Source organism: Gekko japonicus, unplaced genomic scaffold (assembly GCF_001447785.1).
Source record: "Gekko japonicus isolate JY-2015 unplaced genomic scaffold, Gekko_japonicus_V1.1 scaffold2025, whole genome shotgun sequence".
Lineage (NCBI taxonomy): Eukaryota > Metazoa > Chordata > Lepidosauria > Squamata > Gekkonidae > Gekko > Gekko japonicus.
This window is the reverse complement of record NW_015172065.1, coordinates 32,750-50,614: the sequence shown is the minus strand read 5'-3', so window position 1 is coordinate 50,614 and position 17,865 is coordinate 32,750. Positions and strand designations below refer to the sequence as shown.

Genomic DNA, 17,865 nt, shown 5'->3' with positions numbered 1-17,865 from the left:
GGGGGGGGGAAGTGAAGCGCTTTGATTTTTCAAAAGGAAACGCTCTAACCGGTCTCTATGCAAATGCTCGCTTTTCCCGTGCTGTGTGGCTCAGCGTGTCATTATTGGCACGGATGATCTGCGATTAAGTTGTTCAAGTCACTGAGTTTGCATTTCTGAGCAGGTGGAAGAAAGGGAGGGTGAGGGAGAGAGTGTAATCTGGCAAGGCAGCCTGATTTTTTTGAAACTGTCTTAGTTTACTGTTCAAACAAAACAGCCCTCCCATCCTCCCCACCACAAAACACTCACACACACACACACACACACACACACACACACACACTTGGTATTCGGAACATGGAGTGTGTCAGTTCCATGCACGTGATCCGACCTTTTTAGCAGTGCCAGAAGTAGCTTAAAACTTTGTCTGAAGTTTTTTTTTTTTTGGTCTCTTCTTTTGTGTTTTCCAGGCACTTAAAAGAACAGCGAAATCCTTCTTGGTTAATAGGGACTTCCCAGTAATTTTGAGCTCATTCTTGTTTTCTCTCCCCCCCCCCCCCAAAGAAAATTTCAATACTCTTTGCGGATTTTGTCATTCCTCTTCCTGTTGTGGTTTTTTATCTCTCACTGTTCTCAGCTAATTTATTGTGTCAGCTGTTGGAAACAGCCACTCTTTCCCCGCCAGTTCCCAAAAGAGCTGCTGTTTGTCTCGTCCTGTGCTCCGCTTGGGCACCCTTGAAAGAGTTAAAAAAAAGTGATATTGAATGAAGTGTACAGGCAGGTCTGGTTCCATTGTGCTGGGTCATTTCCTGAATGTGGCTTGATCTACATTCTTTGAAGATGCAAACGGGCTTTCGGCTTCTACATGAGCCAAGAAATATTTTTGGGGTTGTTGACCTTTTTTTCCCCTTCCCGAGAACAATTTTTATGAACAACTCATCAGCTTGGAGGAACTGAGCATGTGCATATGTTCTCCCTCCATTCAGGGCAGCACACCCTGGAACTGAGAGAAATGTTTGATGCTTGTGTGAGAAAGAAAGAGAGAGAATACAAGTCCCTGTGAAATATAATCACATACTGTCATTGTTGGCAAAGTGAGAGCTGGCTGGCAGCCAGAAAATTCTAAAATGCCAACTGGGCCTTGCTGTTCCAACTTAGACTGGCGCTGCAGTCCTTGGGGAGGTTGTTGAACAAATTATATTTGTTCACACGCTCAGCTCTTCCTTCCTTCATGTGCTGGGGCAGGGGTGGCTCTGTATTCTCAGGATTCCCCTGTGGGCACTACGGTCGGGGACGTAACATGTCCTGACGATGCCAGGGCTCAAGGAGGCCAGGCTGGCTGCTACCAGGGCCAGAGCCTTTTTAGTGGCGGCTCCTACCTGGTGGAAGGAGCTCCCGGAGGAGATCTGGGCCCTGCGGGACCTTGCACAGTTCCGCAGGGCCTGCAAGACGGAGCTCTTCGGCCAGGCGTTTGAGTAGGAGCCGCCACTACTGTACCATCACTATCTGGCCTTGGAAGAGAGAACGACAGCGTCACGCGGAACAGATGTCATCTTTATGGAAGATCATATGGAACATCTAGAGCACATAATAATAATGTTGTTATACTGTAATAATGATTTTAAATGGTTTTTATGTGTTTTATGTGTTGGCTTATGCTTGACTGTGAGCCGCCCTGAGCCCACGTTGCAGGGTGGGCTATAAATTGAATTTATAAATAAAATAAATATAAATAAGGAGGCTTCTGTGTTTTGCAGACATTTGCCTGACAACCCCAAACTAAGCAGTCCCCTATAGATGGCTAGCCTCTTCAGTAAGGGCTGTGCATAGTTCATCCTAAAATGAAAATTCTGTGCTCAGGCAGGCGAGTTCTGCAACCAGGGTAAATTATACCAAATTTAGAACAGTTGCAGAAGTTCGTTTGATTCTGGCACTGGTGCTCTTTTGCATAGTTTCTTCTGGGTTTCCTAGTAACCGGAAGGACAAGAACACTTTCAGCCACATTCTGCACGGCCGAAAATCTTATTCCGCCTCCTCTCTGGCTTCTGAGAATCCAACCATCATTGCTCAACGCTTTCAAGGATGTCCTCAAAATCATTGCTTTTCTGAAATGACAGTGGAGATTTTCTGAAAGCTGAGTTCTGTGCTTGGTTCCACATCTAGTATGGATTTTACTGTGTGAACTGGGAAAATCCAATTCGAAAGTGCATTGAAAGTGGATTATTTAGTGTGTGTGATCGCAGCCACAGTAATACAAGCCCTTCAACTCCATATGCGTTGAGGGCTAAACTGCCCCTCTCCCAGGAAATCTTCGATTGGGTTTTTTTTTTGTTTCACTTGTTTGGAGGCGTGTGTTGTCTGGACTTAGGGTTGCTAAGTCCGACTTACCTTGCTGGCGGGGGACTCTGGGGTGGCTCCTGGCGTGTGTGCGCGCGCGCTGCATGCACGTCACAGGGAAGTGACGTCATGACGCCCGGCACGCTGGGGGCGGGGTCATGACCATACAAGGGAAAACCATAGAGTTTTCCCTTGTATGGCTGGGGCCCCGCCCCCAGCGTGTCCGGCGTCATAACGTCACTTCCCTGTGACGTGTACGCTGGGGCGGGGTTCCCCCTGGGGCCCGATTCCCCGGCGTCGGGGAACAGGCCTCTGGGGCACTGTTCCCTCTAAGCTGAATTAGTGTGAGCTAGCTCACCGTTTTTTAGCCTCCGGCTCACAGGTTTTTGTCTTCGCTCAGGAAGGAGGGCTCCAGAGCAAACGAATTTATGCAGCAGCCAAATCGCTCGCTCACGACTCTAATGCCAGTAGCTCACAGAGTAGAATTTTTGCTCACAAGACTCCACAGCTTAGAGGGAACATTGGAGTGGAGGATACAGACTTAAGAGCTTGTGGCTAAACAGAAGAACCAGCCCTACTGGGTGAGAGCAGTAGCGCAGGGTAAGGGGCTAGGTCTTCTTCCTGTAGAGCGCTAATAGCTGCTTTAGGGAGCAGTTTAGATTGGGGAAATGGCAAAGATAGGTTAAACTTTCTTGTCAGAAATGTGCAGGTCTCCTATAGTGTGTGGCTTTGGGAAGGTACCACGCAGGCCCCTTGGGAGACTGTGGCATGAATGTGCTTCTTACCTCAAGTAGAGTTGCCAGCTCTGGGTTGGGACCTGGAGATTTTGGGGGCAGAGCCTGAGGAGGGCAGGGTTTGGGGTGGGGAGGGACTTCAGTGGGCTGTAATGCCATAGAGTCCACCTTCCAAAGTGGCCATTTTTTTCCCAGGGGAACTGATCTCTGTCATTTGGAGATCAGCTGTCATCCCAGGAGATCTCCAGCCTCCACCTGGAGGTTGGCAGCCCCATTCAAGGGGCAGATTGGCACAGTGATTGTTTGTCTTTTGAGTGCTACAAGGCAGCCGTGGATTACAGTTCCTGTGACTTGCATGTGCTTCATTTCCTCCCGAGTAAAGTGTGAGCAATAACTTTTTGCCATTCTGATTAAAATTCAGTAGAGGGGTTGGATATGCTTGCTGGTTGGGGGGGGGGATACAGCCTCTAGTGATCAGAGCATGGTCTGGGCAGGAGCATCTTCCCTCCCCCAGCTCCAAGTGCAAACACAGTGAGCTCATGGCTCTTACGCCAGCTCTGATTTCTATGATTCACAGTGAAGTTTTGAAACTGATCTGCTGTACTTCTCCTTTATGTGCGTATGTTTGTGTATTTTTAAAACTTACTGGCACTGACAGTCTTGTTTCCCCATTTTGTCACTTGATGTTTTGGCATGTTGCTGGGACTTTCTTTGTTTTAAAAATTGCTTTCTCTGGAAAGACAGAGTGGCTTTCTTTTTAAGAGATTGCAGAGAAAGAGCTCTGTGGACTTGCCATTGTGGGATAATTTCTCAGACAAGTGGCTTTGTAAGAAATTGTTTTGCTGGATCTGTAGAGGTCTTACGTAGTTCAGTGTTCTCTTTTTCCAGGAGCAGCTAGCTAGATGTTTCCAGGAAACCTACAGTCAGGGCACCAATATGGTGGGGAGGGGCTGTGGTTAAGTGATAGAGCCTCTGCTTGGCATTCAGAAGATCCCAGGTTCAATACCTGGCATTTGCAGTAGAAAGGACCAGGTAGCAAGTGATGTGAAAGACCTCTGCCTGAGAACCTGGAGAGCCAGTCGAGTAGATAATACTGACCTTGATGGACCAAAGGTGTTATTCACTATAAGGCAGCTTCGTGTGTGATGGCTTGTCATGCATTCCTACCTTGGACAATCAAAATTAAAGGTATATTGCCCCTGAACATGGAGGTTTCACTTAACGCTTGAGCTGTGGACTTAATCCTCTATGAATTCCCCCACCCCTAATCTGTTTTATAAAACCTTCTAACCTGGTGCTTCTTGCCACCTCTAGTGGCTATGTATTCCATACATTACTTCCGTGTTGTATGAAAAAGCTAGTTCTTTTGACCTGCAGCCAGCTTCTGAGAAGGGACCCTTTTATTATAAAAGAGGAAGAAGGAAATATTATCTCTCTCCATACCCCAATTTCATTTCCTTTTGCTATTTTGATGCTCAGTTTCACAGTCTCTAAAATGGGCATGACGACAATGCCCCTGTTCTGGAGAGTGTATAGGGGGAAATTGCTCTGAAAGCTTTGAATCTGTGCGGGATGGATAAATAATTGGGTTGAGGTCAGCACATTCCGTTCTATTTGCTGGGGGTTGGAGGAGGAAGAGGAGCCCAGAGAGTGGACTGCCCCTCCCCATGCGCTAGCAGGGCACAAAAAAACCAATTGTTTTCATTGCCCTCGCTAAGAAACCAGCAAACTGCCACAGAGGGATTCCTGCAGGCAGCTGCTTTGCGAGGGGAGGGGGAAGGGAATGTCCCCCTTTGTCAAAACAGGTGTTTTCAGGACCGTGAAAGAGATCCAAGGCATCCCAAAAAGCATGAAATGCAGAGCCGTGGTTTGAGCTTGAAGTTTTTAGATAGGGAAGATGCAGGAAAGTCAGAATCGAAGAGCTACCCCCCCCCCGCCCCTTAATTCACATGGGTCAATAAACAAACTCCATAACCCATGCAAAGCAGAAGGAGACGTTCCTTCAGGCAACAAACATACTTATGTTCTTGGTGTGTTTGGAGTTTTTTTGGTGCACGTGTGTTGCTTCATTGAATTTGGGGGAAGCTATGAGGAGGCAGTTGTGAAGGGAGCTGAGGACAAGTCTAAGTTTTCGCAGGAGTCTTGCAATGCCACTGTTCCATTTTTGAATTTTCAAGCTAGGGACAAGGCTTTCCCATCAAAGATGCTTTGGGACAGTGTTTTGCTTTTGAGAAGAGTGGTTGCAGGCCTTGCCCTGTTCCTTCATGTCAAGGATGTGGGGACGTGCTGTACTCTGTACATGCTTAGAGGTTTATTTGAGTTTTCTTATCGTTTCTCTGAAGAAATGACTTGGCCAGCAATGGGAGGAATTCTTGAAAGTGGCCATATTGGGGCCAACCTGCATGTGATGCTGGGATTTCATGATCAGGAGTTCATTCTGAATCACTATGTGGGGCCTTGATTCAGTCTGGACCTTGGCCCAAGGTAGAGGGGGTTAACCCTTTCTCACCCCTCTTTTTCCTGACTTTTCCCATCCTCAGAGCTGCTATATGCCCCACTAAGGGAAACAAGTGAAGACTGTGGGTGATTGATCATGCCGATTCACACATTACAGAGTGCACAGGTTTATTTTATAGTCTGCTTTTCTCTACGAGGGCTTTTATGGATGCTCTACTTAATACTGATTCTCTTGGCAGTAGATCCACAAGCATTGGAATCAGTTTGAGTAGTGTTCTTCCTCTGCATTTTCACAGCTGTGGAGTCTGTTTATTTTCTTCGGCATATGCCTTAAATAATGCAGATTTTCAGGGGAGGGTGCTGTCGTCATCATTGGCGTCACAGGAACCTCCCCTTTATTTTTTGCACATGTTTATATTGGTACATCAGTATCATGGTCACGTTTTTTAAAAGGTACTAAAATAGCAATATGTTGATATAATGTGATGATAGTTTAAGCAGGTTCTCTGAATTCCCAGCTTTTATTATTTAAAGAAGTCTTCATGGATTTTTTCCTTATATCTCTGCAAGGCTAGAGACTTACTTTTTAAGTGAAAGCGGAGAATTCAGAGAACCTGCTTAAACTATCATTACAACACTATATTGATATTTCAGTTCTGTTAAAAAAAATGAAACCACTTGTCTTCAGGTGGGCGGGAGGAGAAGGAGAGGGTGTGGTTTGATTATGACAGTCCAATCATTGAAAAAGTGGGATGGAGGTGGTGGGTGGGACAAGGAAAACTTACAGAAACATTACACACGAGGAAAAAGCCAACTCAAAATTGGCTTCCAGAAAAAGATTGGGGTAAGAGTGGTCTCAAAAGAACTTGGGGGAAAGGGGGGGGGGGACAACCCTCCATTTCCTTGATCTGAAACACCCTGGGATGATGCTGTTTGGCCCACCAGAAACACATGGGTTTTCCCAATGGGTCAAATAGTACTTCCGCCGGAATTATTTCAGTATGGGAACATGGCATGGGGCAATTCATGGGGATGCCAAATCCAACCCGTGTACTCTGCTTTGTGTGAGTTTGATACAACATAAGATGGGGAAGGGAGCATTGCTAAATGGATTTGGCTAAAGGAAAGGGTTAGGCTTGTACCTGTCTCATACCAATGGGAGAATGTCATTTGGGGCAAGCTCCAACTCTGTTGGCTGCCATCAATATTGGCAGATAGCGGTTAATAATTTGTAACGCCTTTTAAAAAGTGAACCCTTATTGGTTGCTAGTGGTCATTTGATAACCAATATGTTTGGGAGGGGTTGGGGAGGCTTCTCTGTTAAAAAAAAAGAAAAGGTGTCATTAGAAAGACAAATTGTTTTGGACTAGGCTGGCAGGCAGAACTTTTTTGCTTCTCTCTAGCAAATGAAAAGCAGAGCCAAAAAAATCCAAAGGGACAATCATTCCACCAGCTCTGTTTTCACTGTAGCTTATTTGGCTTTTGTGGGTCTCTCTTGTTGCCCCCCCCCCCATTCACATCTGTTCTTTTGTTGTCTTTTTGCTGAGTCCCGTGCATTGCAGGCGTCTGCCTGTGTCCCCCCCACCTTCTTAATTTCTGCTGTAAGTCTGATGAAAGGGGCTCAAAGTTGGTTCCTTCCCCCCTCTTTTGTTTCCCGAACTTGTCATCATGTCCAGTAATCCTCTCAGAAGCTGGACTTGTTTTGGCTGCCGTGTGCCATGATCTCATACTCAGAGAACATTAAACTGGAAGGGTTTAAAAAAAAAATTCCTCCCTCCCTGCCCCCCCCCTCCGCTGCCTCTCTTTGTACAGTATGTTAGTGTTTTGTATGAGCTCACTGACCCCGCAGGGAAGAGACTGACATACAAACCGTTTGAGCAAACATGAGCTGGAAGTGGATGCGGGGGCACGGGCAGAGATGGCTGGCAACAGTTCATGGCTCGGTGTTTTGTTGTTTTCGAGCGTCTGAAGAGTCCTCTATTAAATACAGCAAAATTATCTGTGTCAGTGCGGATCCTGATGAATTGCCTTCAAGGGCTCATGGCTGCAACAGGAATTACGGACTTGAAAGCTCGTACCTCGCAGTTCAAGTAGAGAACTTAGTTGGGACGGCAGATTATTTTCTCTCCTTGTCTTCCTTGTTGTGTCTATATTAAGCGAATTATGCAGTGTGGAATTAATCCTATGAATGCAGAAAGGGTTGGAGGTGTGCGCTGGGGCCAGCCTGAGTAGGCCAGGCATGTTTGAAGTATGTCTGGGAACTGATTTGAGGATTTTTGACCCATCACCTGCCTTTTCTTTGATTACACAGCCTACTAATCAATCAAAAACTTCCAGGCCAGTTTTCCTTTTACAGTAATGGGCATCTAAACAAATTATCAGGGTATATGCCTTTTTTGAGATAACAAAGCATTTACAGTGTGGTGAACACCAAGCTGCCCCTTTTAAAGATATTTTCTTCTCTGTTCCCTATTAGAGTTAGGCTTGTTGGTTTCCTGAAGGTCAGACCTAGAGCTGAAGGGGGGGGGGCTTGTGTTTGTGGGGGGGGATGGTATTTCGTGGGAGCAAGGGAAAGGTGCTTGCCAGGTCAGGGGGGCAGGGTCTGGTTGTGCTTGGTGGCTCAGGAGTGGAGCTGAATGAGCATAGGGGAAGAATCAGCTGCAGGAACATTCAAGAAAGGGATTCAAATGTTGTCAAGGGTCAGATTTGCCTGCTGAGATGATGGGTCTTAGAGGGTGGAGCCTGTAAGGGAAAATGCCATTTCCTGCCTAGGGTGGTTCCTAGCAAGTCAGGGAAAGAAGCTTGTGGTACCGGATGCCTCAAGTATAGAGTTTGATGAGTGGCCCTGAGGTAAGTGATACTGAAAGCTTGTGTCAGTGTAAGCAGGAAATAGCTGTCCATGTGGATTCTGGCCCCTCACCCTGAAATGTTGCTGTGTTCTTTTGAGACCCCAAGAAACAGTCTGAAACCCTAATGCTTCAAGTGTAGTTTGGTGCTAGAATATAATGGCAGGGCCAATAGAGGTTCAAAGGGCTGCTTCCTTGACTCGCAGCCCTGCTAATTGCAATTATGTTAAAATAATCTCTTACTCCATCTATGGAAGCTTTTGTTTGACAGATCTGAAGCAAACAGCCCCACATTTCCTTGTGGCTGATTAAGGTAGTGGTATTTTTAATGGCTGTGACTCTTGTATCCCTATACCCATCCTCCAAACGCCTGAACTGTTTACCACTACAGTTTCTCACAAGGAGTGTAGGAGAATGTCCTGCTGGGCCATGACTGTGGGTCAGGTCTGTTTAGACTCACATCCTTAATAGCAACTTCAGTCTACAACCTTGCTTTAATTCCTGGGATAGGTCTTTCCGTCTGCAGTGGTCAGGTGAGGCTCACATAGCTCTTAAAATTTCATGTCTTTCTTTCTGTACATTCTGGCTGGAAAATCTCCCCTCTCCTCCTTTGTTGTTGTTAGCTATTCAGTCGTGTCCGACTCTTGGCGATTCTACAGCCAGCTCTCTCCATGTTTTCCGATCTTGTACCATTTCTTTGAGTTGTTCCATGCTCAGGCTGGTGTCAACTTTTATGGTGTCTAGCCACCGTGTTCCTTGGCGGCCTGGTTTCCTTTTGCTGCTAACCAATCCAAGCATAATTGCTTTTTCTAGTGAGTTCTTCCGCATGACATGGCCGAAATAAGTCAGTCACAGTTTTATGATTTTCCCTTCCAATGACATGTCTGGTTTTATGCGCTCCTCCTTTACATTATGTGAAAGTTTTGTATTTAATGTTGATGACAGTGGATATAGCTGGAGGCATGTCTAGGATGTAGTCTTCCCAGCCCTGACTCTGATAACCTCCTCATTCTGACCATAAGGGCCAGGGATTAAAGAATTCCATCTCCATGATTCATTTGGTCCTCAGTTTCTCTGATACACAAGTCAGCAAAAGGATGGGGGAGAGAAGGCAAGTCAGCAATGACTTCTGAGATGTGGATGTGAAAAATCAGACTTGCGGCACAATCTATACAGTTACTCCGGTCTAAGCCACTGATTTCAGTAGGCTTAGACTGGAGTAACACTGCATAAGACATGCTCTGTTGGATGTTCATCCCCCCCCTTCTCTCTCCCCACCCCCTTAACTCAGCCTTCCAGTTCTAGTGACCCATGCAAGATGCAAGCTGATGACCTGGAGAGATTAAAGCCTTCTGTGCCCCATTACTAATCTTCCCTAGTGTGAGCATGTAATTCTTTAAGCTTTGGTGGGTGTTTTGTAATTGGCTTGAATAAAAGATGGAAAGTTGGGAGCTGGGACGAGGATGGTCAGAAATGGCGGGGGTGGATAGTGTGGTGATGAACATATTTGGCACCCACAGCCCCCACTCTTCATCAGCCTAGAATGGTTGGGATGATACTGACTCAGAATTTAAATTTTAAGCTCCTTGAGGCAGGGCCCTGTCTTGCTTTCACATGTTAATCTGTAAAAGTGTGCATGCACATGAAAGTTCACATCTTGAATAAAAATTTGTTGGTCTTAAAGGTGCCATTGGACTCTAACTTTGTTGTATTGCTTCAGACCAACACAGATGCCCACCTCGATCTATTCCTAGCTCTGTATAAGAAGATGTTTAGTCTCCCTGTGAATGACATAGGTTCCTCCAAATTTATTTATTTGCTGTAGCAGTTGTGCTTTCTCCCTGGGCAAACCCCCATATCTAGCTTTACTGAATGAGTAACCAAAGTGTTTTGGGGTTCTTTTTAAAAGTACATATTATTGGAAAGCACAAAAGTTAGCTTGATAGCTTCTAAGCCACCTGGAAATTCTCTCAAAGCATTTTAATTGGGTGGTTTTGGAAAAGATGGGTGTGAAGTATGGTCGGTATTTTATTATTTACTGCAATTGGAGTCAGTTGGGAGTGAAGTTAGGAAAAGGATGACTAAGAGTGCAAGATTAGTCAGGACCTTTTTTGTTTTGGCGGATGATGGAGTATAATGATCATAATTAATGAGCTCACATGTGTTGGAAGCTTTTTACAAACATTCATTTTTACACCAGCTTGTAAGCAAGGGTGGTATTGACCCCTTGTACTCCAGATGGGAAGCTGAAGATGATGGTGTGATTCTTTTAAGGCCACCTAGTGAGATTGTCTTCCCTGGATCCTCCTTGAGGATTTTCATTCAGATGTGAGTTACCAGTGGGGAACTTGCAGCTGACTTCTGACTGAAACCCCATGTACATGGAAAGTATAACATGAAGTTAAGGTCCTGATACTCCCCCCTACAAATTCTGCTGTGGAACATTCTCCATATGTCCTCTGAATATGTGAATATTCACTCAGTAATTGGATGCCTCTGTCCAACATGCAATGATATATGATATTACTTTTTTTGTCTCCGTATTTGCCAACTGATATTTGACTAGATTTGATAGCAGTTTTTGTATTTGACAGTTGGCATGCAGTATTATTTAATATTTGTCTATGTTTGACAGTGTTTATATAGTGCTTTAGACTTTGGCAGTTGACAGTTGAGACACTTGCATTTGACACCTGCTAAAATCAGAGCAGTTCTAAAGCCGTTGAAGTTTGGGGTAGAATTTCATGTTTGTATTTTTCTCTTTTTTAAAAAAACAAACAAACAAGGAAATTGGAAACTCTGAGGTGAATTTTTGATATATGAGAATATTTTGCTCAGTCAGCAAAACATTATTTCTGAGTCCAGAATGAAAAGCACAGATGGAAGATAAGAATATTGGAATGGACACTTGAGGAACTAGTGCGGTTTAATGGCAGAGATGATATCAACATGGACTGTGCAGGGCTTGAGAGCAGAGTAAGTCCTCACCTGCATGAGTTAGCCAGTGTGTGTCTGGGGAATTCAGCCTATGTGCTTATCACCCAACTGTGGTTGGGAGGGAACTTCAGGGAATCCCACCAAGGAGGTTTCCTTGGGCCTGTAGGCTGGAAGGTGGTCAGGCGGTGGTCCCTGACTCTTTGATAACTGGCCTGAGCAGCAAGGTCCCTGGATCTTGCTACCTTCAGAGTGCCTCTGTTACCTTTGCCATTGCTTTATCGTGCCATCAACAGCAGAGAAGTTGGATCTGGCAGCATTTCTCACCAGAAGTGCATCTTGCATGAGCCTGATCTTACAAGGAACCTGCTCGTACAAGGAATGGGTGCTTGAGGCTACTGATATTTGCTGAATGCAAACGAAGAGGCTTATTTTGAGAGTGGGCCCTCAGAGGCTCGCTTAAGGTGGTTGATTGAGCAACGTCTAGGAGGGAAGGATGTGGCTGCTGGACTGAGGTTCACACCCTTCAGGAAACCACTTTGAAAGAGAAAGAGAAACCTTGAGAGACTTACCGGTCTGTGATACATGCTTTGGCATGTTCAAACAAGAAACTATGTCACGAGCATCTCTTCTAGGAAAAGCATTCCTGTTGCTAGAATGGTGAAACCTCACTCGGGTGCCCTTTGTAGATTTCTTTTAAGACTACTTCCTTTGATAGCCTCACCTGGTTCAACACAAGAAGGGTCTCCCATTAACCAAGAAAGTGGGTTAGACTTTGTCGGATCCCAGATGGTTGGTATTTGGAATTGCCAGCCAAGATAACAGGCAGCCAAAAGAAGGCCTAGCTGGATTGACCAAGATCACTAAGTGTCTGAGTTTTAGGGATTGGGGAGACTTAGCTTACTGGCAGAGCACAGGCTTTGCTTCTGGAAGGTCCTGGCCTGGGTTCAGTTCCCCAGCATCTCCAGTTAAAAGACTCTTGGGCAATGAGGCAAAAGAATCCATTGCCAGACAGGTCAGTTGATCTTGGACTGGATGGTCTGATTCTGGTTTGGGTATCCATATATTTGGCTGTAACACTTGGAACAACTTTGAGAGTTGTAGCAGCATCATTGCCTCGCTCCTTAACTGGGATTGCAACGAATTCGAAAGGGGTATGTGCATTCACACTTTGGCTCCTGCTCCTCAAAAAGGATAGTTCAGGTTATCGCAAAGCAGTTAAGCAAGGTTTTGAGTTCCCCAGAACTTTTCATGTAGCCTGGTGAAGACTTCTTTGGGGGCTTCTTCTCAGAGTCTGGCTCAACATGGGGCTGACTGCTACAGGAGTAATGTCCTGGGTCTCTCTACCCTCTGAGGTTTTCTGTTGATGACTTTCGTAATGATATTTCTCTTTTCCTTCCTCGCCATAGCACCCAGCCTTAAAGGGAAGCGGAAAAAGAAATTTGTTCCCATGGCTGCGTGCGAATCCCAGAAGGCTCCAGAAGAAGAGGCGGCGGCAGCAAGTCCCATCGTGGAAGAGAGTCAGACTGCTCCAGAGACGCTGGATCAAGAGGTGAGTGAAACAAGTTAATAAAAACTCATCGTGAATGTAAAGAATTGAATCCTAATTAAAATTTTACTTCACCTTTTGACCTTGAAATTTAGTGTTCAGAAATGACTCTAGATATTTATCTAAAGTTATGAATGTCTATGAATGTTTTTCAGAGGAACATCAGCAAAATATAAATAAATTTTAAAAAGAGACAGGTAGAGAGATTCCAAATGAAATTTCAGTGGCGGGGATACAACGGAGAAAAGGGGGGTGAAGAACTGGAAGAATGGGTGTATTTTAAGTTGTTGTGGTGGTTAATAATTATTATTACACGTTTTTACCCTTACCTGAGCCCCTGGAAGGAAGGGAGTAGCCTCCACCCTGACCCCTTAATCCTCACAGCAACCCTGTGAGGTAGGTTAATTATTGGTCCAAGGTCACCTCGTGTCATGATTGAGTGGAGATTTGAACCTGGGGTTTCCCAGTCTGTCCAGAATTAAATTAAATCCAGTTTATAAGATTTAAATTGCAGATGCTTAGATGTAATTTTGTTGGTGAGGGATGAGGACTAAAGCATTGCCAAAATGAGAATTGGAGTTCTGTCAGCCATTCAGACTTCCAAAAATATGAAAATCCCGGTTTCACTTCTTAAGAAATGTGCCATCTTGAACCTTGTCTAAGTTTAGTTTCAGCTTGATATTAAAAACAATATGTATACCTCCTTGAGTGCCATCCATGGATGTGGGGAGGAAGGTGAAGAAATTTACTTGGAGACAAACAGGAGAATGCTGGAAGTTTCTTGTTAAATATGGGGAAACTTTGATGCAGGAAGAAGTGATATCATAGAAACTCACAAATAACTAACATTAGGACCCAGCAGTCCTGACTGAGTCCTGCATCTCCATACGGTCCTTCCCCGGCTGACAGGTATCAGATATTCTAGGTGCTCCTGGCCCCTATTTCAATGAGGCAAAGTGAGGCAGTGGACTTGGGTGGCGGATGGGGGGGGGGCTGCTTTGCCCAATGACCCCAATCCAGGAGCAGATAATGTTCTTTCCTCAGGTCTCTTGGAACACAGTGTATGCTGAAGAGGTCTCCTCAACTCTCTATCTTGCAGAAGTTTGGGAAGCCATTTGACACATGTGGCTTACCATGCTGTATTTAAAGTTACTTGGGAAAGGAGGAGGAAAGGGTGCTACCTGCTCTGGCTCCTGGATATTGTGGTGCAGTGGGAGGGAAGGGCAGTGGTGGTAAGAGGTGGTGGCCAAAAGTGCTGGCCTTAGGTGGCACCCCAGCACCATTTGTTGAGCTGCTGTTGCTGGCTTGCTGTTGATGCCTATTTCTGCACCTCCCTTTGCATCCTTTTTGCACCCAGTGGCTTTCCATGTAATACCTAGTAAACAGGGGGGAAAAAACCCATAAAGAAAATGGTGTTGATGGCTGTGGTGTGAGTGTGACCCATTCGTTGGAAGTCAACTGGGTAGAAAACTGGAGATGTTAGAAAGAAGATAGGCCTAGTCCAGTAAAGCTGACTTCTTACAACCTGTCATTTGCAAATCAGGAACCAGCCTCAGGAAAGCATTCTCTCTTCCCTTGTTGGCTTTAACCATGGTCCAGCAATACATCTTACACCAGTGCTAAGCGTGGTTGATGCTAACAAGGTTTTCTGTATTACCCAAGGTTAAGCTACAGACCCTGGTTAGCAACCAGCAGTGCTTAGCATCGGTGCTGACATAATGCTAAACAATGGCTAAAATGAACAAAGGATAAGGAAGGGCAGGGGGTTTACACTGAAGTAGGGTGCATGTCTTCCTAGGTCTTGGTTCTAAATTTATGGTGTGTGCAAAACCAGCATCAATTCTGCACTGGACCAGTTTAATGTTTGAGGTTCCTCTGCCCTAATTACTTGATCCTTCATTTGGGACTGCTTGCCTGATTAATGAACCAAGGAAAACCACTAATTTACTCACTTTGTCTTCTGACATGTTGACTCAAGAGGCTGAAATGAGTTGCAGCAGAGTCAGTGAATTGGGGGGGGGGGGACTAAACCAGTGCTCCCTCTAAGCTGTGGAGTCTTGTGAGCAAAAATTCTACTTTGTGAGCTACTGGTATTAAAGCTGTGAGCAGGTGATTTGACTACTGCATAAATTAGTTTGCTCTGGAACCATCCTTCCTGAGGGAAGACAAAAATGTGTGAGCCGGAGGCTAAAAAACTGTGAGCTAGCTCACACTAACTCAGCTTAGAGGGAAGATTGGTCTGAACCCTCCCAGGACAAGTAGACATTACTGTGTTTTTAGTGAGGGTTTTGAACAAGAAGTGTTTGTGTGTGCGTGAGAGAGAGAAGAAAGAAATGGAGGGAGATGTCAAAATTTCCAGACCAGAGGTGATGATATCAAAAGCAAGAGAAACTGAAAACTAACTGTTTTTGTGTGGAGAAGAAACTTGTGTGAACTTCTGAAATGAACTCTCAGTTGCCAAGAAATTAGCACTGCTCGTGGGAAATAAGGTAATGGGGAAAATCCTGTTTTCTACCTCTTCTCCCCCCCATGCATAAAATTTGGGTTGCTTTGGAACAAATCTGCTGCAGATGAGAGCTCTTGCTTCCTTTCTAGTGGTTGGCCTTTCCAGATGATCATTACCTCCTTTCCTTGCACACAGTGCTCCCCCTCCAATGAGCTAAAAACAGAAAGAATAAAAACAGAATACAACTTTCCTTTGAATAGACATTATGGGGGTAGTGGCGCAAGAACCAGTATCTGCTTGGCCATCCTAAATCAGCACTCGGATTGCTTCCCAAATTGTTTTGTCTGTTTCTGGCCAGCTGTCATGGCACAAATCCAGACAAAACTGGTTTGAACATCCCAGCCCAAGAAGGTGGATATGATGTTTTCATTCTGTGTGGCTTCAGAAAGGCATATCTGTATCTCATCCTTCTTCCAAGCAGCTTGAGGTAGTCAGTGTGCCCTTCCTCTCCGCCGTATCCTCATAACATCCTGTGAAGCTCCCAGGGCTGGGGCCTCATCCCCCCTTGGGAGGTGCTGTCTTTCTTCCACAGTGCCAAAGACAAGTCCACACACCAGAGATGTATAGGTTGCCCTTTAATTACTTGGCTCCTTTACAATGGCAATTGTAGAGGCTAGCTGCCACCCTGTAGTGTGGCCAGTTCACTACTCATCAGTTCCCCCTGCTCTTATCTAGAAGCTAGGGCTACTTTGCCAGCGTGAGTCCTTCTCCAAGTTCATTAAGACCCGGTCCTGGTTACTGCACCCTTTCAGCAGAGTTAAGCTGGGGGAAAGTTGGTCTGCCTGCATCAGGTGGGAAGAGTTTCATCTGGCTTTCCTCTGGGCCAGGAATGTCACCTTCCAAGTCTCCAGGAGGCTTGGTAGTCTTTTGTCTGCCAAGGCCCCTAGCCTGACTGCTCCTTTCCAGCTGCCTCCCCACCTGCATCAGCTGGTGCCTTTTTATCCTTCTTCCTCTGGCTTGCTTCCCTGTCCCTACTCCTGAGGAGGCCATTACACCAGAGGAAGCCATTGTTCCATAGGGAGCTAGTGCTGGTTGTCATTCCTCCTGTCTGCTTCTATCAGCCCCAATGGCTTTTCCCTCACCAATCCAATTGGGCTGCTACCTTCCTTAGGCCTGTGCTTGTGCTCCACCCCTTTCCCCCCCAGGGTAGGGTGATCCCAGCTTTGATATATTCCTATAATTTGTGTCAGGTTACAAGAAAGAGAGTGGCCCAAAGTTACCCAGTGAGCATCAAAGCTAAGTGGAAAATAGAACCTGGGTCTCCCTGACTTAAAGCTAAACTGGACATCAGCAACTACCTGTTCCAACCCATGGCTGCTGACATCATTTTAGAGAGGAATTTTGCCATTTAAAAAGTGCTGTGAGGGTCCGATCCTGATTGGGCATGTACAGTGGTGCAGCCAGACATTCTTGTTTCCCCTGCCTGACTGTCAATGAAATAGCCCCCCCCCCCGTTGTTTTGGCACTTGAAAAGGTATGGGCGGGGCACCAGATTGCCTGATCCTGCCACAGCGCTTTTTAAATGGTTACATTCTTCTCTAAAATGGTTTTGACAGCCACGGGTTAGATTCATGGCAGCTGTAATATCTACTTTGGCTCTTAGCTCCAACATTGTATCTACTGTTTAACACCAATATATCATCTTCTTTCACAACACCAAGTAAGATGGAGATAGAGATTTTGAACAAAAAGAGGCATTTTTAAAAAGAACCTTGGTGTACACATGCATTTCTTTTTGTCCCACTAGTCCATCTGTAGTCAAACAGATTTTAGCAACACTTCAAAAACCTCCAGTATCTGTTTAAGCAGAAGTGATAGTGGAATCAGCATGCACACCACACAGCATGTAATACAGTAATGCCTGTATTGTGCTGTTGACTTCAACAGTCTCCAGAAAACAAACAAACAAACAAACAAACAAACCTATAGCATCATGTCAGCCTACATGCAGCCATTCTTAATTTTCACAATCTGTTGCAAATTGCAGAATTTAGTTTTCCTAAGAGTGGAAGCTGGATAAACAACACACCCATCCCACTAGGATCCCATACACCTTGAGAGAGGACACCCAAGGCTGTCGGGCTGGCACTTTTGCTAGTTTAGAATGAGCCTCGTTGGAAAAGAAAAGCAGTCCCATAAATAGCGCTGCAGCTAAAATAACACGTCTATCGTGAGCAGAAAAGAATAGGAAGGGGCAGAAGCGCTGAGAGCCGAGCAGCTGCTTTGACCAAAAATAGCAACAAGTTTTATAACTCCGGAAAATTTAGAACAAACAAACGCAAAGCGTTTTTAGCAGAGGGAGGGAGGGGGTGTGAGAGTGAGAATTTGTGCTGTTCTGTTTTCCTGGAAACAGCCTCTCGTGTTCTCACACATCTCCGGCACTCTGACCAACTTGGCTTCCTTCCCAGCCCCAAGCATAATAAACCCAGCTTTTCTCTCTCTCTCTCTCTCTCTCTCTCTCTCTCTCTCTCTCTCTCTCTCTCTTCTCTCTCTCTCTCTCTCCCCTCCACAAACTATTCTCTC

At 45.4% G+C, this 17,865-nt stretch overlaps 1 protein-coding gene across 2 annotated transcripts in view; it reads left to right on the top strand.

Moving 5' to 3' along the window:
- The window catches only part of ARID5A (AT-rich interaction domain 5A), a 32,702-nt gene that overhangs the window by 610 nt on the left and 14,227 nt on the right, over positions 1-17,865 (top strand). For both annotated transcript variants that reach the window (XM_015420821.1, XM_015420822.1), the window contains exon 2: positions 12,697-12,839. In XM_015420821.1, coding sequence (XP_015276307.1) covers positions 12,697-12,839 — 143 coding nt within the window. The remainder of the gene's footprint in view (positions 1-12,696; positions 12,840-17,865) is intronic.